This window comes from Blennius ocellaris (genome assembly GCF_963422515.1).
Source record: "Blennius ocellaris genome assembly, chromosome: 1".
Taxonomy (NCBI): Eukaryota; Metazoa; Chordata; class Actinopteri; order Blenniiformes; family Blenniidae; genus Blennius; species Blennius ocellaris.
This window is the reverse complement of record NC_137650.1, coordinates 26,904,222-26,930,797: the sequence shown is the minus strand read 5'-3', so window position 1 is coordinate 26,930,797 and position 26,576 is coordinate 26,904,222. Positions and strand designations below refer to the sequence as shown.

Below are 26,576 nucleotides of genomic sequence, written 5' to 3'. Positions count from 1 at the left end.
TTTTCTTAATTCAACCTTAAGACAATGCTCCCTGGTGAACTGGCAGCTGTGGCTGACCTCAGGTTAGCTGAGTTCTGCTAATTAGAGGTAGGTTCAGGTCACAGTGGCCCTGTCAGCTCTTTAAGGGTCACAAGCGTGTTTCACCTATTGACATGTGAAACTGAATGGAGAGACAAAGACTCTTGAACACAACACAGGAGGGAGGAAGGCAAATCTCGCAAGAGAAATCCTGCCATATATTTTCATTTGAACTCAGCTGCAATGAAAAGTATTCTGGGAGTATGAATACATTATTATGTAAGTATAAACATAGGCATGCATAGGCCATAAAGAGATTTGTAATTAATATTTTAAGGCTAAACATGGACAGCTGCAGCTTAACCTTGAAAATGAGAAGAAAAAAAATGTTCCGCAACAAGCAAGCAGGAAAATAACATTCTGATGAACAAATTGTTAATGTGTATGTAATACATACATCCTATTGAACATACATACTATGTATGTTCAATAGATATATGTTGTTTAAAAAAAAAAAAAGATAAATAAAAACAAAAATGCGAATTACAAATACTTATTGTAATGTTCCTGTAACCTAGTTATAGTTTTTTTCTTATTTTTTTGACTCAACATCAATCAATCTCAGGCTGAACTAAGTACTGAGTACCATTCCAGCAATTTCAAAAAGATTAATGTCCCGCACACACTACCATTGTGAAACTCTTTGTTATAAAACGCTCATATATATATATATATATATATATATAAAATTAGATGGATCAAAGTTGCTGCTGATTTATTCAGCAAGACAAGTCAAATATGTCATCACCTCCTCCCTCCCTGCTTCTGAATCCCTGGCAGTTTGCATACCAGCCAAACAGAAGCACAGACGACACCATCAACCACAGCCCTGGCCCACCTGGACACCTGGAAGGGGAATTATGTGCAAATGGTGTTTTTTGGACTTCAGTTCAACATTCAACGACATAATCCCCTCCGGACTGGTCACCACGCTGCAGGACAATGGACTCTCCTCCCTGTGCAGGTGGGTTTACAGCTTTCTGACCAGCAGACAACAGGTGGTTCTGTGTACTGAGCTCTCTGCGATACTCACTATACACTTATGACTGTGTGTCCACATCAGTCTCCAACACGTCTTTGCTGATGACACAGCAGTGGTGCGTTTGATCTCTAACAACAATGAGAAGCAGTATCTGATTGAGGTCACCCACATGGAGGACTTGTGCAGAGAAAACAGCCTCCTCCTGAACAACAGCAAGACCAAGGAGCTGATTGTGGATCACAGCAAGCAGCAGCAGAGGGTAGATCCCCCACTCAGGATCAGCAGGACTGAGCTTCAGGTACCTGGGGGTCAACATCACACAGGACCTGACGTTGTCCTGTTGCATCAACATCCTGATGATGAAAGCTCCACGGTGTCTCCATCACCGCCTGAGGGACTTTAAACTCCCTCTCAAGGTTCCCAGAAACTTTTACATCTGCACCACAGACAGTGTTTTTTTTCCTTTTTCTGGAGTATCATCACCTGGATGGGTAGCAACAATCAGCAAGACATCTTGGCCCTGAGGAGGGTGGTTCTCTTTGTGCGGAACACACCATCAGAACCACCCTCCACAACCTGCAGGACATTTACAACAAATGATGCAGGTTAAAGGCCAGGAAGATTCTGAGTGAGCCCACCCAGCCCAGCCACAAACTGTTCTCTCTGCTGTCGTCAGGGCGGCGTTACCGCTGCCTGAAGGCAAACACAGAGAGAATGAGGAGGAGCTTCTTCCCTCAGGCAGTTCACCTGCTGAACTGAAAAAAATAGACCTGACAATTTGCTTTGTAAAAATTGTGTGGTTGCACTACTGACACTGGTCTACCTATATTTATCTATTTATCCTTTATTTTCCATGTGCCTTAGTTTTCTGTAATACATCAATATTGTCAAATAGTGTGCCATTTTCCTTATTTGGGTTCGAAATTTGAATTTTTTAATCTTTATTCCTCTATTCTATAAAAACTGTTGTTTCGGTGCGCAGCATGTACTTAAAGCATTTAACTGTCCATTATACTACTGTATAGTGGTGGCTGGTCAATAGAGGGTGCCAGGGTGCTGGCCCCCTGGCGGAAGCAAGACCACATTTTTTTTTTAAATTTATAAAATATATGAATAAACTGTAATACTGTCAAAATTTGTTCATGCCAACAAGCAGATAATCTTCAATAAAAGAGAGGATATCTTGATTTCTAATTATTAACTCTGTCACATCTCTTATAATTTACCAGTTTGAAAGAAGAAATTTGTCTGAAAAGCTGCAGGTCAGGGAGAACTTTCTCCAGTATAGTTATTTTTATGAGGGTTCTTTCAAAGCATTCCAAAATGCTTTGAAAGATGAATTGATGTGTTGTTAGAACTCACTAGCCGCCGCTGTTACTGTATGTATCATTGCTGTGTGTGATATATAAAGGACTAGACTTGACTTGAGAATCTGCTTGATCGCAACAAGCCAACCAAACAGACAGAAATTGAAAGTGATCAACAAGCCTGCTACTCACCAGCTTGGTGTGTATTGACGGTGACATTTGCCAGCGATCGCGCAGCCATGACCAGCGCGGACACGCCATTCACAGCCTCGACATGGAAGGTGTAGTTGGCATGCATTGCGAAATCCAATATCGCCACAGAGGTACCAGTGATACCAAGCGGGCGAGGGATAAACCGCAGGTCTGGCTCACAGGGTTCACACTGTGTCACAACAGTGTCCGTGTCGCTTCCATCACAGCGCTGGCACAGGACGTTGTAAGTGATGTCTTTCCTGCCTCCTGTGTCACTGGGAGGCATCCACTGCAAGAAGAGAGCCGTGTCGTTGATCAATGAGACCAGGCTCCTGGGAGCTGACGGAGGCCCTGAAGAGAAAAGAAAAGTATTTGAAGACAACAACTCATTGGTAACTCACTTGTCACTTTTTTTTTTTTTTAGATATGGCTGTTTGTAGTGTCACATCACTCATATGACCTTGAGGATGAAGCAACAGTGGGCACATGAGCTCAAAAACAATCAGATAATTAAAGAAGTCAGCCACCTACAATATGTGCTCAATATGTAGGTAAAGTCAGGGTGTGGGCGGCTGGCTGTTAGCACATACAGATGTGTTTTATTCTAACAGCTTGTGTCCGTTTCTTGAATAAAACTGTAACAGCTCATATTTTACCACATTTCACAGATGTATTGTATCTGATTTGGCAAATATAAAAAAATTTACTGTTGCGATTGTGTCTTTGAACCTATAAGAGCGGCAATCCAGCACGCTGCTTGTCAATTTTTTCGAGGCAAGTGTCAGAAATGGCTATGTATGACTAAACAAGAGTTACAAGACTGAAATAAATACATTTTGAAAATTTGGGAAAAATGAAGATTACATTATTTCTGGAGAGAGGTGTATCACAAAAAGAGAGGCACTTTAAAAGTGTTGTACTAACTTGTACAAGCCATGGTGGTGGGGTCTTTGAGAGCCCTGTAGAAGCCTTTATCGCAGTGACAGATGGTGGCAGCCTGGTCATGGCTGGAGCTGTGTAAAGGACACTTGGAGCATTTGGTGTTCCCAGCATATGCTTTAAAGGAGCCCGGGTTACAAGCTGCAGAGAGAGCACAGAGGAAAAAGACCATTCTAAATGCTTTGTGTTGCTCACACAACTGCATTTCCATCAGCGCCCACATTTAATCCAAAACTCCAGCTGCTTCTCTACTCACCTGTGGTCTGACCTTATTTCCTAAGGTACAATAGATCACTGTCACTTCCTTATTAGAAATGCACTAAGAAAGAGCTTTTCAGATTATGGAAGTGCTAACACACACACACGCACGCACACACACACACACACACACACACGCACACACACACACACACACACACCTCAAAACCTGTACAGATGCTACATCTCTGAGTAACTTCAGGTTGAAACAATTCTGACAAACACGAGAGAAAATATCTGAATCCATCAACTTGGAACTTCTCACTAGAAAAAGGGAACATTTTAGAGTGTTAAGTGAAGCAATCTTGAATGACAGTATTTACTAATGATGCTCTCTAAATGCACTCGGTCATAAACATACTTTATAGAAAACAATCTATCTTTATTAATCGAGCATGCTTAATTTGCCGGTTATACAACCACAGGTGACTCGTTTGTAATTGGCGACAGTACCTGACAGCAAAACAGAAGTTTTCCATATAGCTATACATTTCCTCGTTGTAACATTATTATTATTGTGTATATATGTATATACATACACATATATTCTCAGCATGACATTCTAGAAAAATTATTTACAGCAATTATGTAAAATAGTATATGATTAAAAGTGCCACCATCTGGTGGCACTTTTAATCATCAGCCTTGACCTCATCTTCCTATTTAGATATACATTTAAACAAAATTAAAATTTTAGAGGGCTAATACAACAGAAAGAATTGCTGCCAGTGGTTTAATTTGAACTTTGAGTTCCCAAAAATGCATATAAAGTTTTTCGTGTTTGTTTGATAGCTGAAAAAAGTTATTAACATACAAATAATGAATTATGAAAATGTAATTACAGTCTGTTTCCATTCTGAAACCTCCATCCTTGTACATGGTCCATTAAATGAACTCAGTCCTCACCGTTTTCCATCCTTTCACCAGTTCACCTTATATGTCTTTCTTTCCATCAACTCAACTCACTCTCCTTTTCTTATCTTTTCAATTTTTGCCCCAATTGCTCTGCCACATTTTCACCTTTTCTTGTTTTTCATCTTTATTCCAATATATTTTCTCCTCCCATCTGTCCTCCTGCTTTCCTCCCCGCCGCTCATTCCCTTAAGGCTTATCAGAAGATGGCAAAACCATTGCAGATTGTCTCCTTCTTTCCAGGCGTAGCTCAGCAGAGGAGAATAAAGCACTAATAGCGCAGTTATTTAATATTCGAGAAATTTGGGGTATGTTTATTGCAGAGTTATTTGTTTGCTAATACTGTCGTGTGGGTGGGATAATAATTTCAGAATTAGCAAATAAATGTGCCAGCTACAGAACAGACAATGCAGTGACGGAACAGAAAGGAAACCCACACACAAATTCAATCAAGACTTCATGACAGGCTGCTAGAGGAGCTTCATAAGATCAACATTTTAATATTTTCCCTGGTATTCATAAACAACAACAAAAGAAAAGCAGCAGTGTGGCACATCTGGGTATTTCCTTCTTCTCCTCACACAAGGTTATTGAATGCTTCCTTTAAGAAAAAAATACTATTTTCTCCCAGTATTAGACATTTTATTCTCACATGAATGAGGTCTGTCAGTCATAAAGTTTGTCTTAATCTACCCAAACACTTTGTGATGGATTATTATTGTTTAGTTTGTTGACTTTATAGAAATCATTGAATATGTCCAAAATGTTGCCAAACTTACTCATGAAACAGTTGAATTGTTCTACTACACTCATAATAATGTCTTGTTTCTGCAGCTTGTAGGAGTGCATTCCTGCACAACAGCCCCAAGAATATCAGAAGACTAACTGAACCGTTTCATATACACCTCCCACTGACTCCCACCCACAGAGAAACATAACCTTTGACCCCCAAAATGAATTGTATTCTTCTTTTCTTAAAATCAGTGATACATGATCATGTGGGAGTTGCATGAAAGGAATCACTTGTTCTCAGCAATGTAAAATCTTATGATAATAGTGGAATACTGAATGTGTAGGCTTTGACATGGTGTTGGGAATTACAGTAACATGTTTCAGTGTCTTGAAGGTGTCATCACACTTGGGGTATCTTCTCGATAGACAGTGCTGTGTAAATGGAGATATTGTTTTATTATAATAAAAGATAAAAGAAAATACATGGTTGCTGATTAAAAACTCAAAGGCTGAACTACATATAAACATAAGTGGACATGTTACATCTTTAGATTTGAATGAAAGACCCTCATACAAAACATACACTTCTTTACAAACTTCTTTTTCCACTTATTTAAAAGTGCATGTTTAAGATCCAACAAATCCACGAAGGGATGTATACTTATGGTTTTTGAGTCAGTCACAACTGTACCATCAATATATATATCACAAAATATAGCATGATGCTCCAGCTGTGACAGTAATTGGTAGTCTCTTTACTGGACTTGACACTGAGCTTTAGGCTTGGTTTTTAATAGCACACACAGTCCCAGGAAAGGGAACTCCAAGACAGAAAGATTAAAACTCAACTCCTGTGATGCACTTCGGTAAGATCCCTCAACTTGAACCTCAGTTGCATAACATGCTCATTAATGAGTCTCTGGTGGGAGTAGTGTTACAAAGTGGGACTTGCCATCAGTTCCAGTCGTGCCCCCACCCTCACAGTTTTTCCCATGTAAGTATAACTCAGCAGGATTTGCCACTTGTGTGAGTCACTTTAAAAGATAAACAACAACAACAAAAAACATGTTCCCCAAAGACAATTTCTATGAAAGTAAGACTGTTGACAAGAGACCTCAGACTGCAGATAAATCCATTAATACTGGATTATGAAATGTAATCCTTGGAGGTATTAAGGGCCTATTTGTGAAAAATACCAAGAGGCAAAAAAGTTATTTTTATGAGTGACATCAACATAATGTAAAGTGTATGAGCAGATTTTGCTGCAGGGAACACTGGGGGGAAACACTTAAGTGCTCGAGCTGTGCCTACTGGGGTTGCAGGTTAAAGGCCTCAAAACAAAAGGTGATCTTTATTAAAGATGATGAACACAAAAGAAAACTTCCCCTGATGGAAGGTAACACAATATCCTGCAGTAGACAAAGTCATAATCAAAGAACCAGGAACCAGATCATAACCAGGAATCGTGAAAGCAAAGAACAAATCAATACAGCAATAGAAGTCCTTAACTTAGAGTAGGAATGTCATCCATCCATCCATCCATACATCCACCCATCCACTCACCATTTTATAATAAAAGAAAGACAAATGACAAAACACCTTTTCTCTGATGGGAAATCCCGAGCGACCACTTAATTTCATATTGGAGGAAACTGGATCACCCGAAGAAAGTACATGCACACACAGCAGGAACATGCAAACCCTACATAAAAAGGCCTAGCCCGCACGCAAACACATAACATTCATACTGTATCTCAGAATTGTGACCATTGTGCGGTCTCACATATCCTCGGTACCCACATACAACTTGTAGTAAGCTTGTTTGTTTGTTTGTTTTACATGTTTTCTATGTTTTATGCCTTGTCTCTTCTGTGCTTTTGAATTAACTTTTGATTTATTTGATTTATTTTATTTGATGTTTTTGATGTACAGCACTTTGGTTACCTTTTGGTTTTTTTAAAGGTGCTTTATAAATAAAGATTGAATTGAATTGAATTGAATTGAATACACCAAATACACGGAACATGCAACCTTCACATCAAAAGGACTCAAACCCACGCTGTTTTCATACTAATGCAGGGGCTAACCACCACTGTTGAGTGGCATACACTCACATTCATGCTTATGTACAATTTCAAGTCACTGGTTAACATTCAAATGCACATTTTTTTAGGCTGTAATACAAAAGTTGGTTTACACACTCCAACCAGACTCAAATTACTGAAATTCTAGCAGTGAGATATTTTATTCAAATCATTCAATTTCAACAGCTACATCTGCGAGAACATTTTTGTTATTGAAACAGTATTATGTCTACCAATTGTTTTTTGTTAGTAAAAAATTGAGAAATAACTTGCACTTTGCAGAAAAGAATATTCCCCCCAAAAAAGGAAGTAACACACAAGACAATAAAACCTCATGAAGTGGTTGGAAAGAGGAGATGAGACAGAAGATTGACATACAGACAGAAATCTCGCCACAATCACATTGCTGCTTAGCTCCTAATGAGAAGAGTAATTTGTCACAGAGTTTCCAATTTTTGAGGGACCTCATTCACATGGATATTACTTTCCTCCCAAGTGGAGGTCCTGCCAAAGGCAACAAACACACAGATTCATTTAAAATTCCAGCTGCTCCCTGCTCTCAAGTATAAGCTGGGAAGATCACCACCAAAAAGCAATCACAACACTCATAGCACTATTTCTATCAAAAAGTTGGAAAACATATTGCGCACACAAACACACAAATGCACACACGGGCACACACACACCCACGCAGAGACATGCGAGATCCAATTTGTTTAAAGTCACTTCTTTGGGTTTTCGTCGAGCCATTTTTCTTTCTCACATCTTTCTTATGAGAGAAACAAAACACGGGCTCGTTCCCAGGGAAAAAGCTCTTCTTGTCCATGAAAAATACAGATATTTTTAAAAGCTGAGCCACTCCATGAAGAAATTCTTCAGTCAGTTAATTTCACTTTTCGTTAATCAATTGATTGTTCATAGTCATGAACAAAAGGAGGACCCTCTTAGTTTCCACAAGTCAGAAGCAGAAAAAGAGAAGCGCAATCAAATCCACAGATCTGAAAAGCTGGAAGCAGAGATGAGCTGCACAACAGGGCAGAAAATGTTACACCAAGAGTACGTTTTGTTCCCATCAGGAGGACTCAAATTGACTTAAAATGAATCTGATTACTGAAATCTATATTCTTCATTTTGTTTGGCAAGTTGGGATCCATGCAGCAAACAGTGCCCGCAACACTGTTGCATCACCGTCTCAAACTTCATGTGAGGAATTTGATATGAAGTAGCCGAGATGGTTCTGATATTCTTTACTGAAGTAGAAAAATAGATAATTTACCTGAGCAAAATAAAAGAAATGTACAGGTTCTGAAGTATACTCAGTATAAACAGTTTCAGTTCAATTTCAACCAATATCAATAATTATTATGTCATAACTTTATTGTTTTTCACACAATTTTCAATTATTATGACAATAACTGTTGAACTATTTGTGTTTTCATCAAATGAATGACATCTGTTATCACCTGACAACCGGTATTAGGTGTCATGAAAAAAAAACACCTAAAAAAACAATGAAGTAGCATCCTGACTAAACATATTCCAGTGTTTGTGATAATTTCATCAATTGTTGTGCCTCTTATCTTAAATATTCAGAAAATACTCAAATTATATGCAAATTAGAAAAACACATGTGGAAAATATATGGATTGTATATGATTAATGTATTGAAAACAAATTCATTAAAAAGGTGAAACAAAATCAAGTTAAGATTATTATACATCTGGTGCTGTAAAAGCTGTCAAAACAATTCACCAATTTGGACAAATTGTGCAGAGTGAATGGGACGACCGATTTGATTATTTCACTTTAAATCTGAGTCCTTATAGAAGTTGAAAGAGATAACAAGACGCTTTTGAGAATGTAAAAAGTAGAGAAGACAGACATTTCTGTTCAAAAGCAAAATGTCACCACAAAGTAAGTACAAACTCTTTGCTACTTGCCTCCACTGGTTGAGAGAAGACTTCACAGCAGAGCCCTCTTTAAGATCCATTTGTTTCTTTCTCCCTCATGCAATTTCACCTTTTATAATCACATTTCCTTGTTCCTTTTAGGTACTCCTCACTTCAATATTCAGTTTGGTTCTTTCATTTCACATCATTGATGTGAAATTTCTGTCCTTTCTGTCTGAAAAACGCTGATGATTGGAACCAAACCTGGGAGCTGGAAGGTGTTCTGGTTTTCTTCAGACCCTATAGGAAGACATAGGAGACTGTAGGTCTCCTTGTGTTTCTGCACTACAACAATGTGCGTCATAATTTGAGCTTAAGTTTGCATTTAGTTTCTTTCAGTAAGGAGGTAAGAGGGTCATTTGAAAAAATGTAAAAGTATGAACTGAAGGGTATGTTTGACGTTAACCGAGCTTATAAATGAAGGAAACACTGTGCTCAGTTGTGCCACCTACACAGAAGCAGAGGTAGTGCTCTAGTTTTCAATTGGATTGGTTTGGATTGGATTGGATTGGATTGGATACATTTTCAATTCAATTCAATTCAATTCAATTCAATTCAATTCTATTCAATATCATTGCTTTAAGGCACTTTTGCTGAGAAAAATCCAACAATTACACATGAGCAAGCATAAATAAAAAGCTGTGGCAGTTTTCTACTGTTCATTTGCAAATGAAATACACTCTATTCTTTCGAAAATGATGACATGTTCCCCAAAACGTTTGAGACTGTTATTGTTCAACCCATACTACTGTAAGACAAACAATCTGGATGAATCACTTTATAAGATCAAACCTGTTTCCAATCTGTCGTTTCAAAGTAATAGGGGACTGAGATTTTAGAAAGGATTGGTTTTAACCACCAGTTGAATGATGTTATTAACCCCAGAAGCTTTTCAGAAATCTGTCTATCTGTCTGGCCCGAGAAACAGTTTTTGACATACTTATAGATAACACAATTTATTTGGACTGACTTCAAAATCCTCTTGGCATCTACTGTTTTACAATGTTGTCAATTATATTAATCTGATAGAGAATGTAAAGTTTGGAAGAAGTTCATAGTGATTTTATGACTCCAGGGATCAAAGTTAGGCTGAATAGATTTTAATCTTTATGTTCACATTCAGAACTTTTATCAGTAGTTATCAGGGGGAAAATACTCTAAAAATCATCTTGATGAACTGATTAAAAAATGATCTCCACATATTTTATTGGTGACAAACAGTGAGAACACAAAGAACAAGAAATATGCAAACGAGATGATTTGAAATAATTGGAATGAAATATGGATTTACTTTTTATGAAACCTTTGCTGTCTGCACGTCCCAATGTCCCATCAGGCAGAAGAGCATGAAGATGTTTATTTGTTTGGTCTCGCAGGTTATTTCATTATAAGTGCAAGTGGACTGCATTTTATAGTACTTCCATTTGTGCCAATAAGCATGCTTGAGTATGAAACAAGTGATGCCTGGAGATGAGAATTAATTAATCGACACGCTGCACAAGCTGATGTGGAAGTCTGGCCAGGACTGGAAAAATCAACCCCAGTGCTCGCGAGATGACCAGTGGAAGTTGGTTGGAAACACATAATAAATAATCTTTGTCCTGTGGTGAAAAGCATCAATTTAGTCATTTTAGAAGGTAATCTCATGAGAATTGATCTCCCAAGATGCATCGCTTGCCCGTCTGCAGGAACGTGATGATGCGCCAGCTTTGAGATTTCAAGTTGTTTGGGTGAGTGGAGTTGGAAGCTTTCGCTTGGCTTTACGTCGTCAGAAACAGATGGAGCCAGAGACTATGTTTACTCTGGTCTCCCAGCTTTGATATGCAGATGGGAAGTTCACAGAGAATGAGTGATGCTCTAGTCTAGCAGTGCTGTGTTAGAGGCCAGAGTAAACACAGCCCTTAATGGACAGAAGAGGTGCTTGGTGACTCGGATACAACCAGGAGATGTATTGATTTCTTCATTTACTATTCCATCTTACGTGGATTCGAGGTCACGGGTTTGTTCTTCTGCCTGGAATTCATGAGTAAAATGCATATATTCCATTTCTGAAAGTCTGTGGTACGTATAGGTTTATAGCATTAGACAGGAAAAGTGAAATATCTGATGGGCTTCATTGTGTCACTCTACAATATTAGTTACTGTCAGATTTAGTGAACAGTGCAGAGGGAGTTATAGTGTTTTAGTTTCAATATCATTAAAGAAAAGTACAGGTTGTGACTGCAGCAAAAAAAACTGACAAAAAATATTTGAAGTTTTCAGCAATGTGAGGGTGTAATCACTCATCCTGCTGGTGGGTTTTTGCTCTTCTGCTCTGATTCAAATGATATTTGAAAAGACATCTCTATTAGCCTCCCCTGCAATTCATCGCCCCCTTTTGAATATGATGCTGTGACGAAAGGATGTGGAACAAATAGCATTAGCACTATGATGTTGCCTTATCTAGGTCATGATATAACCAAGCCTATCTTTGAGTAATCCTCTTGTGGCTGACACTGAATGAAAGGAATAGAATAATAAAGCGCTCGATTGAGATGTCAGAACAGTCTGGCAGAATGCTATTGGGGTGGAAAGCAGGGTTTGATAAGCGCTGATGCCTTTGTTTAGGCAGCTGGGAGGGAAAGATGGACGTGTTAGTGCAGAGCTCTGCTTATATTTGGGAGCGCTAGGGCTTTCCCTATTCTCTCTCTCCCACTCTCTCTCTCTTGCACTCCCTCCCTCCCTCGCTTTCTCTCTCTCTGCCTCTTTTGCTCTTTCCCCATGCTGCCTCTCAGACAGCTTTGATCACAGTACCCTTTGAAGCAGTGTTCCAAAATGAAAACGAGGAGAAAGCAGAAGTCATCGCAAGTTCATACCTAAACTTCCTGCAACTACTTGCAAAGTGCACATCTTCATTACAGCACAAGCCCTGGCAGACCTATGGAAATTATTGATGAGAAAAAAAATAATTGGCCATGAATCCTTGAAGTCATAAATCATTAATCGTAATGCCATAATGCATTGTTTCTATTGACCATCTCTTTTAACAGTAATGAGTCCAAAGATGTTGTTCCAATCAGTGCACAGGAAGAAAAAACAACTACACAGCTTAGCAGTACCACTTGTCTTCTCTTCTACTATAGTATTTTGAAGAGGAAATTGTGATTGTCTGATTGGACTTGTTTTCCTCCAGACTAACAATCTCACAATAAGATTGGTTTAAGTTTCATATGTCCATGGGAGAGACAACCTGGAAACATGTCTTGTATTGGCGCTGCAAAAATGAGTCAAAACTAACTGATGAGAAGAAAATTAATCAGCTGCAATTTTGGCAGAGAAGCAGTAATTTCACGTATTTCAGGCATAAACATCCTCCGGTTCAAATCCTGCAAATGTTGAACTGTACTTGAACTGCTGATTGGAGAGAATTAGCTATTTGATGCCAATAGTTTGGGTTCAGGGAAAGTTATTGCACTTTATTATTTTATTTTTGTCTATGAGACCATAAACAAGAAAAAAACATTTAAAAAAATAAATAATTAAAGGAAATTATTCTTCCATACACATTTTTTATTGTTTCAATGTTGGGGGGAGTTGCTTTTTTTTTTTTTTGCATTCATGCATGCATGCATCAGACAGATGGGCTCTCGTAGCCCTAGGAAACTGTACACCAAGAACTTTGCATTCTGACTTTCATCTGCAATTTAAATACACTTAATGTGATTATAGTGGCTTTAATCCTTTTGAAAAAATTGTAGTTTTGGTGCTATTATAATTATTATTTATGATCATTTGTTGTGGTAACCTTACAACCATAATTAAATAGTTTGTTCTGCCCTTGTTGATTTCATGATGGCTCAAACAGCAAATATTCAATCGTTGCCTATAAAACGGAAGCTGAAGGCACATCAGCAGCAGCCACATATTCAAATATAGTTTGCTGATCAGAACTAGACATGTCTCATACATAATGTGTATACCAGTCTAGGTGTCATTATCATATATATGTGGTTATCTATTCATAAGGTTGCAAAACAACCTTGGGGTTTTAGTTCATGGTAAATTTGGCAACGATGTAATGAGGAATTTTGATTTGTTAGCTGTTTAATTTTCAAGATGAGATGACCTATTTGATCTATTAGTAATGCCCATATAGGTTTTCGGGAAAATATATTCAATCATCCCAATCTAAAATTACATTACAGTGTTACTGTCAGCAAGAGGTATGTACTCACGGAGGGCTGGCAGTTTGTTAGCAGCGTACAGCATCTATGGCTGTAAAAAGGCTAGCACTTATCATTTTCCAAGTGCCAAGTGGGTTATTGCTGCAAGAGTTAGTGACCCATTCATCGCAGTGGCTGCCAAGATCCCCTTGACACTGTTGCAACTGCAGTACAATTGAACAAAGCAACTAGAGCCAGCCAAGGCGGATGAAAAGGGAGGGTATGGATAGGACCTATACGAGGGACACCATTGAGAGGGCTGCTCCTGAGCTGCCGTCTCATCCATAATCTCTCCTGACAGGCTTCTGTGTTCTTTAACTTGAAATGATTGAAAGTGAGAGCGAGAGAAAAGATAAATAAAAAGCAGATAAAAGAGACAATGATAAAAAAGAAAAATTACACCCGAGGAGCAAATAAAGGCGATATTACAGCCTGTCCTACATATCAGTTGTACTAATGACTGCTGGAATTCTCTCTGTAAAGCCCTGAGTAACTACATCACCACAGGGGTACTGCATGAATTTCCTATCAACCAGCAAAGACTTCTGTAAATCTGCAAAATGTGGCAAGTAACACGTACTATTATTCTATTGTAAGCATACTGCCGGTGTTGCTCAATTCAGCTCGTGCCTTAATTGCAAGCAAAAGTGTGAGTGTTGTAAATGAACAGGAAGGTCGGGGAGTTTTAGGGATAAAAAAAAAACAAAAAAAAACTAGGTGCAAGCTAAATTAGCTGTGAAACTAACAAATGAAGGCAATTAGCCAGCTAGCTCCAAGCCTGTCTGCACAGTCTAATTGAGAAACCAGGCCAAAGACTATCTGGAACAAACCAACAGTTTCTTCAACTTTTTTCTAATCTGTTCAGCTGACAATGGGCCACATTTAGGTAATGCTGATATGACTAATTAGAGAGAGGGCATCCTGAAAATCCATTTGCAAAAGCATTTTGGTATTTATAGAGGCTTTTAGATTTGGAGTGGTTTTATGTAAATGTTAATTGGCCGGATGTTTGCAGTTATCCACACAGAATGATATTTGTCAAGGGAACGTTGGACATAAACACCCAGAGTCCAAAAACAGCTTGATTGTTACAAGAAATTGCTTTCCCATTTACACCACATAATTGACAGAGTCCAGAGAGGTCCTCATGAGCGCCAATGTAATGATTTTTGAAATGCCAGAAAAGTCTGAGTGATACACGCAATCTCTTCCGATTTGAATTGTTTTCAGCCACTTTGAGGGAAAGGATGACAAAAACAGTAGTGACTGAAATAAAAGGCAGGAATGAAAGCAGAGGAATGAAGGGGGAGCAAATGGAGGGTAAACAAAGTGGACAAGAGTGCAGAGAAGATGACGAGGGGAGGCGGAGCTGACGGGAGATGAATAGAAATGTGGATGGAAAGGATCAGACGAGGATGCAAGATCTTAGAGTGAGAGGAGGGAATATCAGCACTGTAAAGTCAAAGTCCTGCAGATGACTGGAGAGGCCCAAGAGATCTGTTGGTGTGATGCAACCCCTCTTCTCTTCTCTTCTCTCCTCCCCTCCCCTCCCCTCCCCTGTCCTCTCCTCTCCTCTCCTCTCCTCTCATCTCCTCTCCTATTTACTTGCCCTTCTCTCTTCACCTGCAGCTTTACCACACTGAAGGTGAAGTACACTGTTCTAAAATTAGTACAAACACACGTATACAAACACGCACAAACACACAGTGAGAGGAGCGTCTCACCTCGGCAGAAGCCATCTATCTCCTCGTGGCCAATGCTACAGACACAGCGGCCCAGCGGTACCAGCCAGTCTCCATCAGCGCCACAGTACAGTTTTGGTGTGTCCTTCTCCTCTGCGTTATCCACACATGCACCCCTGACTTCAACCAGAGACGACGAGTCCATATGAGGCACCGTGTCAGGAAATTCTGCCAAGTTCCTTAAAGTCGATGGGCAACGTTTGTAGAAGACCTTCAGGGGAAACAAACACCAAAACAAACAAAAAAAAAATACAGATTGTTGAAGTATTCCCCAGAATAAAGGTTCATAGCTGCAGTTTATGCAAACTTAAGTCACGCCACCTTGCTCACTGACCTTGACAGACACAAGAGCGATGCACGCCCCCACATCTTGAAAAGCCAAGTAGAAGCCCTTCTGCGTCACTGGGCCCACCTCCCTCACCTCGGTATTGAGGCGAAGAACGCGATCTCCCAGATCTGTTTGTGTGAAGCTCTCATCTGCTGCAATGGTGTCCACCTGGAAGGCAACAACAACAACAACTTAATTACTTTTATTGAATGATACCAGTGTTGCATCCGAAAAGTCCTTTTAGCAAGACGGAGTCGATAACCAACCTTGGCGTAGTCACTTGGACGAAACCTCGTGGCCGTGGGGAGCGGTTCTTCTGTCTGCAGGTAAAACAGATTGAAGGTTTCCTTACAGGTTCCCGACACCCAGGGGATGGAGTTGCAGTCTCTCAGTGTGAAACGCAGCTCCACATATACCTTGGATTAAATAAATAAAGACAAACAAATAAGAAAATATATCAGTAATCACGACATTTTCCAGGCTCTTTTAATGTACGTTTTTGAAGTATTTAGTTTTTAAATGAACTAAAGTACCATTTATACCATGTAATCTATTCTGTGAGTTTTCAAACAAGCTTCTACTCAGTTTGCTCACAATGTAAATTTACATTCAGATTTCAGATGTGCATTTTTGTCTCGAGTTCATGTATTCTTTGAACAGAGAATATTCCATGTTTATATACAGGTAATATTAAAAAAATAAACCCACTAACTGAATTGAATGCCTACTAAATGCCACAAAAAAAAAAATCCAGTGATAAAAATCTGATAGTCATCTTATTTTCTGAGAAGAGTACAAAGTACAAACCTCTTTGTACTTCTTATTGAGTAAGTAATAAACAGCAGTTTTACACAAACCTCCAGTACTATTTCCGCCATTGAAAATATATAAAATTTATTTGAAAATAAATAACAGAAAAAAACAATATAACATTGATAAAATGTAGATGTGTTCTTTTTAAAACCACAAAGAAGGGAGATTTCAAAACCTGATGGTCCAGACCCTGAGGGTTTTCAGTATTTTAGGCTACAGCTGTGTTTCGCATATAATAGGAAGCACTGCTTTCAAGGTGCAAAGAAGTAATCCTACATCTTACGAGCCACTCTAATGGAACTCAGCCCCTTGAGAGTGAACTTGTTATTTTTGCTACTTTAAGGTACATCTGACTGCCATTTTCCCTGCTGATGGTTTACGTAGATGATTGAAATCCCCCAGGGGACTCTGACGCTCAACCTTGAGACAATGTCAAAACAACAAACCCCACTTCAAGGCCACTTTATGAGTTCTGTGTTTGAGAAAAAAAAAAAAAAAAGATTAAACAAGCATCTGAAGAAGAGTTGTAATGTGGTGCAGACCCTCTGAGCAGCTTGTCGTTGGATCCATCCGGACCGCAGCCAGTTGTTCTGGTTTGGCTCCATTACGTGGCAAACCTGGAAGGTGTGAATCGGTCTGTTTTGCTCATCCATCTCTGTGATGGCATCCCACTGTAAAGTACAGACACATATAGAAAGCAGTGTTCAGTAAGTCTGTGGCTTGTGCAACAAAAAGACAGACTTAATGTAAGTGGCAGTGACTTAATGGTACATTTAAATATGTGTATAGAATACACCATTGTAGCTTATTCTGCATTGTTGAGATTCTATTTGGAGAACATGATAAATGCATCCATTTCAAAATGTTCTATCTGTGCACCTTTCTTTGCTTGTTAATGAAACGTAATTTCTATAGAAACATGGTGTTTCAGAGATGTCAAGTTAGTTTTTACCAAATGTTTTCAAGCTGTTGCATCAGCCAGACTCCCTCATTTGTCTGCTCTGCTTTAACAGTGTTATGATCAGAGCTACAAAATCCCTAACATTCATTGACAGGACTTTTCTCTCGCTACTCCTGTGGCATTACATGTGCCGCTGACACTGTGCCAATTACACATATAAAGACATCGTAATAACTAAATAGTATGAGAACAACTGGCTGCACTTATTTGATTCACTTCTGAATTGGCCAAGGTGAAGACAAACTCATTACGTCACATTTTTTATTAAAAATACTGTTTATAAAGCAGTAATCTTGTTGCTCCGGCTATTACTAATGATTTATCTGTTCTTCCTTGTGTTTAGAAATTATTTATATTATTTGGTTAAAGACAAAATTATAAAAAAAATTCTATTCTACAACTTAAAAAAAAATAACCCAACAAAAAGCCCCAACATGTGAATTATCATGCATTGACTATACAAAATTAATCTGCATGTGATTCTCATTAAAAAATAACACATTTTGATCTACCGATTTACAAAGATCTGCCCGAAGAACAGAAAAGGTTAGAGAACTGGAGAAAATGAGGGGGAAGATACAGAACTTTAAAGGTTCCACAACTTAAAAATGAATGCACATTAATCCCTGATGAGATCTGCAGCCTCAAAGTGAGTAAACTTAAAGGATTCAAATTTCTCACTGACTACACAGTGTACTGTCATTAACAATATATTACAGCCTGAAAACAAGAACAAGCTGCACTGTACTGCCTGGTTTCTATCTTTTATAGCTATGCCATATTAATTATTCTGCCACATGTGATATCTTCATCACATGAACTGACCAGAAATATGGGAAAATATAGAAGGTATGGATAAAAAACAAAACATATTTGTGGGGTTTTTAACATCACCACTTGAGAAAGATCTGAATGCTAACCAATCGCAATGAATCATAACTACTACACAGTTTAAGACTATTCAAGGTATAACATTCAATGCCTGAAAATAGAGAAATAAAACTTTGCACCAAATGGCCACCAGTGGGTGTGTCAAACATTTATAACATTAGTTTCTCAGGACATGTCAATTCAAGTTAAAAATCTATTTGCACATGTAATCGGATATATGTACACAGGAGTTATAAAAACACCAAAAGGCTTGTTGAGAGAATTTCACCCAATAGAACAAAACGTAATCATCAAAATAAACAATTATTCAAACAAAGTCAAACCTAGACAATATGAATCATCTACAACATTTAAATAACAACACAAATAAAGATAATATGAGTGAACAGAGACCTAGAATTAAAATACTAGCAGAAACACACAGTCATGGTGAAAAACTGCAGACATTTACAGATGAGGCTATCATGGAAACATTTTTTTTTTTTACAAAACTTTTTACGGCCATAAACTCTCAATTTAATTTGGTGCTTGTAACATCTGAGGTTTGGAAGTTGTCCTTGTATGAAAATTGACTCCCATCCAAAAAAACATTGTAATTTAAATGACCTGAATGCAACCAGGTGATCAAACAAACTGAACCTTTTCAATTGCATTTATTTTTATTTATATGGTGCCAATAACAACATAGTCATGTCAAGGCACTTTTACAGATTTGCCATATAGTGAAAGGGTTTATTTAGATTTTCAGCTGAGGCTGCTGTCATCAAGCTTATAGAGGGTTTGATTCAGGGGCTCGGGACAGACAGCAGATATGTGGAGGATTGTGCACAGGGGTCTGTTATGATATTGAGAAAAAAGATATCCTTATGTTGTTTTGCCAACATGTGCAAAAATGCAACACATATTTCCCAGAATTGAAGACAAAACAAACAATGTTTTTAGTCTATGCTGTCTTTGTGAATTTGGACGGAGTGGCTTGATGGGCCGTGATGGCAGGTCACAGTCAGTAATCCTTCTCCCGGAGTCTCTTCTCGCCCAGTCTGAAAGCGACTTCAGCTGACGCTTCCTCCATGATTGCACAAGGATCATTTCCAGGTCAGAGCCTGGAGCACGAAGGTTATAAGAAAGCACGAGAAACTACACAGAAACAGACTGCACACTGGTTATTGATTTCACTCTCCACCATGTTGGCGCCAACATTATGTAAATCCATAGCGGTGATATCCGCAAACTGAAGTGTTCATGAGGGGAAAATTAGCCAGCTGATCGTGACCAGCATAGATTTGAAAACGTAAACCTCAATGCCGGAGACACTGAGGAAATTGAAACCAGTTCAGTAGAGTGTTCTGAAATAAAACTTATTTAATAACACTTCAACCTTGACTGGAGTGCACAAAAGCAATTAATCTTATATTAATTAAACGATCTAAATAAGTTCTATGTGACAACCATGGGCCAAATGATTAATCAATCCCATCCAACCCCCATTTGTTTGTATCTCAGGCTTCCAAATATTGTCGAGCCAGGGAGTGTTTTTAAATATAAAGTGGACTCTGAGGAAAACAAACACAGCCACTTCCTGTAATACGCTGCAACAATGTAATTTCAACCAAAGCTGCCATAAATTCAGTCTTCACAAATGTAAACATGCTCAGTTTTGTTTAAGCTATTAAGATCATTTAACTGTGAATGAATGAATAATGATGATGATACATATGTTGATACAATGATACAAAAAAACTGCAAAATGCTGTTCACTTTAAGTGATCAAGAAAAGGATAGTCCAGTGGCTTATTTATGCTTCTCCTATAAGTTATATGGAATATTAACCTATTATAACCTATAATATGGTTAAAATACATGTGAGGGTCATAACTATAGAGACACCTGCAGTGCAGCTCAATACCATCACATCTATGACCTATGAATTAAAGAATTAGTTACAGCATATTACCTTCTATTGAAATATTCCATGCAAAAAAACTTGTACAAGATCAGAATAGACCGTACAAGTTTCAATGACAATTTGATTTTATCATAAACGAGAGCTGTTGAGAGTTTGTAGATGTGGACCATGAGAAGGATACATGCACAGTGTTTCTCAAAAAGTGCTCGTACAAAAAATACAATTGTTTTCGCCCCCTCTATTTCTGTATGCGCAGCAGCTGCCAAATGCATTAGAATTTGAAGGGCAAAGATAGTTGCAGTCTTTATTCTTTATTCTGACAACAAAAAACAAACTGATTTTACCTTAAATGTATACATATTAACTTTAATTAATTTTTGCAAAAAATACATATATATTAATTAACTTGTCTATTCTTTATATTGTGATTTCTTTTTAAAAACTTGCATTGTGGAGGTCACATACTGGCTTCACTTGAATGTGGCTATTGAACAACACAAAAATTATAGCTAAAGTGGATTTGTTTTGAAAAATATTTGACTTGGAGGTTTGGGTATTTAAGCTTTTCTGTACATATTATCTGAGCTGCTCATGCTGCAAAGGCCCAAGGAGTACCTATGTCATTGAGTTTTGTCCTTGGGAAAGCTTAAACATTAAGACAGTCATATTGGAATTCATCGGATAGTTGTTGACACCTTTCAAACTGGACCAAAGTAGATGACTGACAGGCATTTCAATCCACACAGCCCTGCTGCTGAATTCCATCATATCCAGACACTCACACTATTGTTGCATATAACTTTCCAGCTTCTGTAGTGCTTTATGACATGCCTTTCAGTCTGGTGTAAAAGACAAGATCCACTTTATATAAGAGGAGTTTCTCCAACACACACTATATATTGTCTTATCAGTTCCCTTGTTACAAGGCTTGAAATTGAGTATCTTTGGTTTGCATACGATCGGCATTAAGTAATTGGAGTACCATTAAGCATGCAAACATGACAAAATGGTGATTTGTCACTTTGTGTGTCTCAGTTTTCCAAAAAGCACCCTTGGGAGGTGGCATGGTTCACAGCAGAGAAAACAAACGCAAACCCCAGGTTTGAAAGATGAGCTGCAGCCTGCACTCTCTGAGGCAATCAGATATGCACCAAATCGCACTGCCTATTAGTCCCCAGCTTAGCAGACTGCAGCAGACAGAAAGCAGGTTCCCAGTACAAGCTATAGGACTAATTAATGCACTGAAGTCACTCTAAAATGGCCCTATGAGAACGCAAGACCATGTGTTCTGAAACTGTCATGAAAATGTTTTCCGACTGGTTCTGTGATAAAATATAGACACTTAGTTTGGCACCAGGGCACGAGACTTTGTTAAAAATGCCCTCATTTAATCTAAAAAGCAATTCAAATACTTCATGTCATTACAATGACACTTGCACCATCCTTCCCTATGAAAGCATCCTATTGACTTCTGCTTGTTCAGGTGCACCTCCTCCAAGCCCAAATGGATTTTAACTAAGTCTGCAACACAGCAATTAATGACTGCGGTGTCTGCATACAGATTGTTATTGTAAGGAGAGGGTGGAGAAACAAACAAACAAACAAACAAAAAAAAAACACTTAATCATTCCTGTTTTCAGATGACTATTTACTTCACGAGTCCCAGCCCATGCTCAAGAGTTGATCATTAGTTTGGATTAATTCCTTGCAGAAGTCACATTAGTGTATTCGAGAGTTGGTGAGTTATGCCACTTGTAATAAAAGTCTTAGTTTGTGGCAGTACATTTGTCTTTTGAGGAATTTACACAGTTGATTAGGTCAAACATTTACAGCATGGCATTGTGTTTTAAACATGTAATACTAAAAGTTGCTGTGTGAATCTACTTTTTTTTATAATTAAGTTCCCTACATTTGTGTAAATCCAACCAATATGAAGTATATTGAATTTGCACATTTCAAATAAAGACGCTTTCAGAGATTTAAAGAACAGATGAACCACAGTAACACCTAAAGAATTTACACTTTTTATCCTCCGTATTTCTCAACACGCAGCTACATCATGTGCATATAAATCCGACACTCTACTTTGTCCTCTGGATTCCTGCGCATTCGTTGATAGGTTGTTGAGGAAATAATAATCGATGAACTACTTCTCTCAGTTAAGGAATTTTATTACAAACAGTCTTACAGATTGGATTGAATGTGCTGGTGCGAAGCTCTGGGTCGTTCCATCTAGCAATCAGACAAAGGTGCGTCCTCACTCACGGGGAGAAGGACCCTGACTAACTAGAGCTCCGGTCTTTTATCCTGGATCATCGTGGAGGGACAGCCCAGCCGCACCCATGCACAGGTCGTCCCATTCGCCTGACTCCATTCTTCCGATTGGACTCTTGACGTTGATTGGACCTCGTGCAGGTCTGTGCATCTGCTACTACTTGTTACACAACACACATTTCCCTGCATGCTGTCTTTAGCTACCCGAAACTAGCTGTGAGTTACAGTTTCGCGGAGACTTCTTGTTAGGTAGCTTATAATGGTCATAGGTGGTTATACCATTGATGACTCACTTCTGGTCATCTCTGTGGTGAGTCAGATTTCCTGTTTTGCACATTTTGCTGACATTCAGAGATTATATCTTGCAACCAGAAGCTGTTTTGGAATATATTTGGCAAGCATAAGTTGCTTTGGAACACATAAGTCACAGCTTCTCGTTTTTGTCAAAAATGACTATGCAACATGTTGTACAGCACAGTTGTCACATTTCTTATACCTGATTACATTGCTGAAGCTTATGTCACAATAAAACCTTCAGTCCCAATATGTTAACTCCGTGTTTGGGCCAGGCTTCAGAGAGGACTCCATACCTCTCGGATTAGGAAATGGTCTGCATCCTGCTTTAACTCTATAGACGAAGCGGTGATTGCAACTTTTAACAGTTTCTCACTAGTGACAAGTTGCAATGTCACTATGCTTGGCAGGGTGCTATTTGCTGGAGTATAACGGAGGGGCGGACACCTGATCTGGTCCATATATCCATCTTCTGTTGAATTTTTATAACAATCACATACTGCTACTTCACCAGTCGACCAAACACAACATGTCAAATGAATGTTTTTCAAATCTGAGTAAAGCAGAGCTGTCCAGTCAGAAATCCACCAAATTAACTCTGAACTCACATTCACGTCAAAGTAATATATTTTGGTTGAATGTCAGATATCCAGATAGAATTTTCAAAGGGTGATCCAGAAACAATCGATTGCATCTGTTGACAAGTTGCAGCCACAGATAATTACTTTAAACAGCTTTATCCAATTTACGTTTGTTGTGTACCAGAGCCAACTTGGACAAATAATCAAATCCACTTAGGGTAGATTAACCTCAAAACCATGGTTTTAGGCAGTGGTAGAAGATAGGAGTACCTGGAAAAAGCCTGCAAACTCGACAAAGAAAGACCTCCTGAACTCAAACCTACAAGCTTCTCACTATGGAGCAGCTATACTAACAACTACGCTTATGTGACGCCATTACATTTGTTGTTATTTTTTTCGAAGTAGAGCCCAGCGAATTAGAGTTAAGCTTAACATAATTTTACCCTTTATCTATTTGTGGCTACTTTACCTCATTTACCTCATTTGCTTGAATTTTTCTAGGACCCATCACTTTGTTGGTTTCACAACAGTGCCAGAGATCCAATTCATAAATGAACATATTCTTCCCTTCCAAACAAGCAATGCCAGAAATAATGAAAATGTTTTAGTTTTTGCATGTTAAGCTACTTTAAACTGTTTTTCTAATGCCTGAATGCAGCGGATTACATGCTAGTTTATCTCAGCTGTATTGTTATGATGTGTTTACTATATTAATAAGTGATGAAATCAAATGTTTGATTTCCAAGAATGTACGCTGAATTCAGCAGAGAATCATATATTAAACTGACCTAAACAGTGCAGAAAGCTCAGCGAGTGTGTCACTATAATAGAACTACATTAATTTAATGGCATTGCAGTGACACACACACAATTAATGACTACATCCTAAACAAGAAAGACGATTAAAGCAAATGCACGGCTTACCTTTCAGACAAATTACTTATTTTAGAAAGTACTGTTTTGAATAACTAGTAGCAGTATTGAAATACTAAGTTTTAGCAACTTACCTCACTGATTTCATTAAAATACATTGTAGTCCTCTTTATGACAGTTTGTAAGCAGTTGCAAAAACCATATCATTGTGCAGAGATGTTCAGGCACGAAAAACTTGGTATGATTTCTTTTTTTACCCATAGCTTCCTGCAGCTTAAGTCCTGCACTCTACTTTTGACAGGAATCTCTGACAGCCAGTGAATTTAGTTGGTGGAAAGTTGTTATTAAAGTTGTTCAGTGTTGGAAAAAGGTTCAGGAAGAACTTTTACATTGCAGACAAAAACATCACATTTCCGATCAGCGGATAGTTTCATGGAGATCAAGGTCACCATGACAAGAAGTCTTTCACTTGGAACAATGCTGCTTCAGCGTGGCATCATCTGTATTAGATACGGTATTAAGTACCATCCTATTTATGGTATGTCTCAGTTTTTACAGTTAAGTGGTTAGGTACTTAATTAACCTGCATGATAAAATGTTTCTTTTAAATTGATTTACTAATATCCCTGGTTGAAAGTAGAGCTGGGTGGAAAACATATGAGCACAGCATTAGATAAATTTCGGAGCTCATCATATATTGTTGCTTTTTCTTTACGCAATTGTTCACTGAAGCTCATTGCCTTTCTTTGACTACTCATGACTTATGAATGCTATTAAGGCAATGGAGGATAGTAAGAAAAGAGAGAGGTAGGGGAGGGGTGCCAAAGAGAGGATGTTCATAGAGATAATTTAATGCTAATCCAGTGTCTTTGTGCATAATACCATATTTATCTTTAAGCATTCAATTAAATTATCTGGGGTTTTTTTTGTTGCTTTTTTGACAACAACCCCACAACTACAGGTTGTTATCATGCAAACACTTGTTTCTTACACTTGGGCCAAATATTACTAAAAGGTTTGAATATCCATCCATCCATCCATCCATGCTAAGCACTACACCACATTATTTCATCCCTCTCGATTCTTGTGATTGTGATCATTATCTAAACAATGATTAGCATACCGAGGTGCTGGGTGTAAAATAACAGTATTTCTTAATGTGCATAACACTTTCTTCATCACCTTTTAAAGAATTACAGAGACGCGTTCCAGACATTTGACAGATAGTATATCAGATGTTTAATAAAATCCCCTGAACATCTTTTCATTTCAGTGGGACAGCTTAATTAACCTTTACTCATTGTCTGCTTGGAGGATCGAGTCCTACAGGCAGACTTTCAGTATGATAACAATCCTACATGAGCAGGTAGTAAATATCTTTTACCCAGAGGACTAATCCTCAGATCGTCTGATTAGTTCTTTCTTCTTTTTTAACCTTTGCAAACGAAAATCTTTCTCAAAATTAACAGAAGGAAGACATATGAGGAGCCAGACTTGCAAAATGAACTTCTAAGACTATTTTCATAGAAACGTACCTCACCCTAACCCTAACCCACACACCCGCAAATTGGTTTGTATGGCAAAGCAAACTCCTGCAGATACCTCGGGCCTGAACATCCTGGGGAAAGTGTTTGCAACTCCAGGCTGACGAGAACAGACTTTCAGTGTGTGTGCAGTTAGCAGATGATCCACTGAAAGAAAATGAGGATGGGTGCATTCGGACTTGCTTAACCGTGAGCGGTCTGCTCTAAACTGCCTTGCTTCCATATTTGCTGTTGCCTGTATTTATTATGGAGTAATTGGTTGGAGTGCTGAGTTCCCACAAGGATAAAATTAAATGTGATAACCTGGAGTTGGATGTATTGGCAAGGGAGGCTAGTGGATATATCCAAGTGTTTACTGCAAATAAATCCGAATTTGGCAACAAACAAAAAAACAAAATCTGGTCGATGATTGGTCACAAAGTCTGAATACAACACAGAATATAGAATCGTATCATTAAGTCAACAAACAAAAGTTGTTGGGAGCCAGCAGAGAAAAAAATATTCTCGCCACAATGACAGTGAGCTCTCTGCATAAGCCCTGAGCTGATTTACACATCATTCAAACATGCTAAAACAAACATAAACAATGCAAATGTTTTTAAATGTAGTTAATTGCATAGTACATCTAATAAACAAATAAGCATAGAGTCCTTGCGGGATTTGTTTGCACAGTATTCCATATGCACGAAGGAAAACGCACTTGGTGTGCTATTTTGTCTGTCAGATACAATCCT

General features: G+C 38.4%; 1 protein-coding gene across 1 annotated transcript in view; it reads right to left on the bottom strand.

Annotated features, from left to right (window-relative positions):
* The window catches only part of LOC308132882 (ephrin type-A receptor 6-like), a gene marked incomplete at both ends in the record, with an annotated part of 58,653 nt that overhangs the window by 17,319 nt on the left and 14,758 nt on the right, over positions 1 to 26,576 (bottom strand). Inside the window, 6 exon segments of the mRNA XM_080500068.1 lie at positions 2,560 to 2,910; positions 3,484 to 3,639; positions 15,360 to 15,588; positions 15,712 to 15,873; positions 15,972 to 16,121; positions 17,061 to 17,189. Of these exon segments, the coding sequence (XP_080356194.1) occupies positions 2,560 to 2,910; positions 3,484 to 3,639; positions 15,360 to 15,588; positions 15,712 to 15,873; positions 15,972 to 16,121; positions 17,061 to 17,189 (1,177 nt within the window).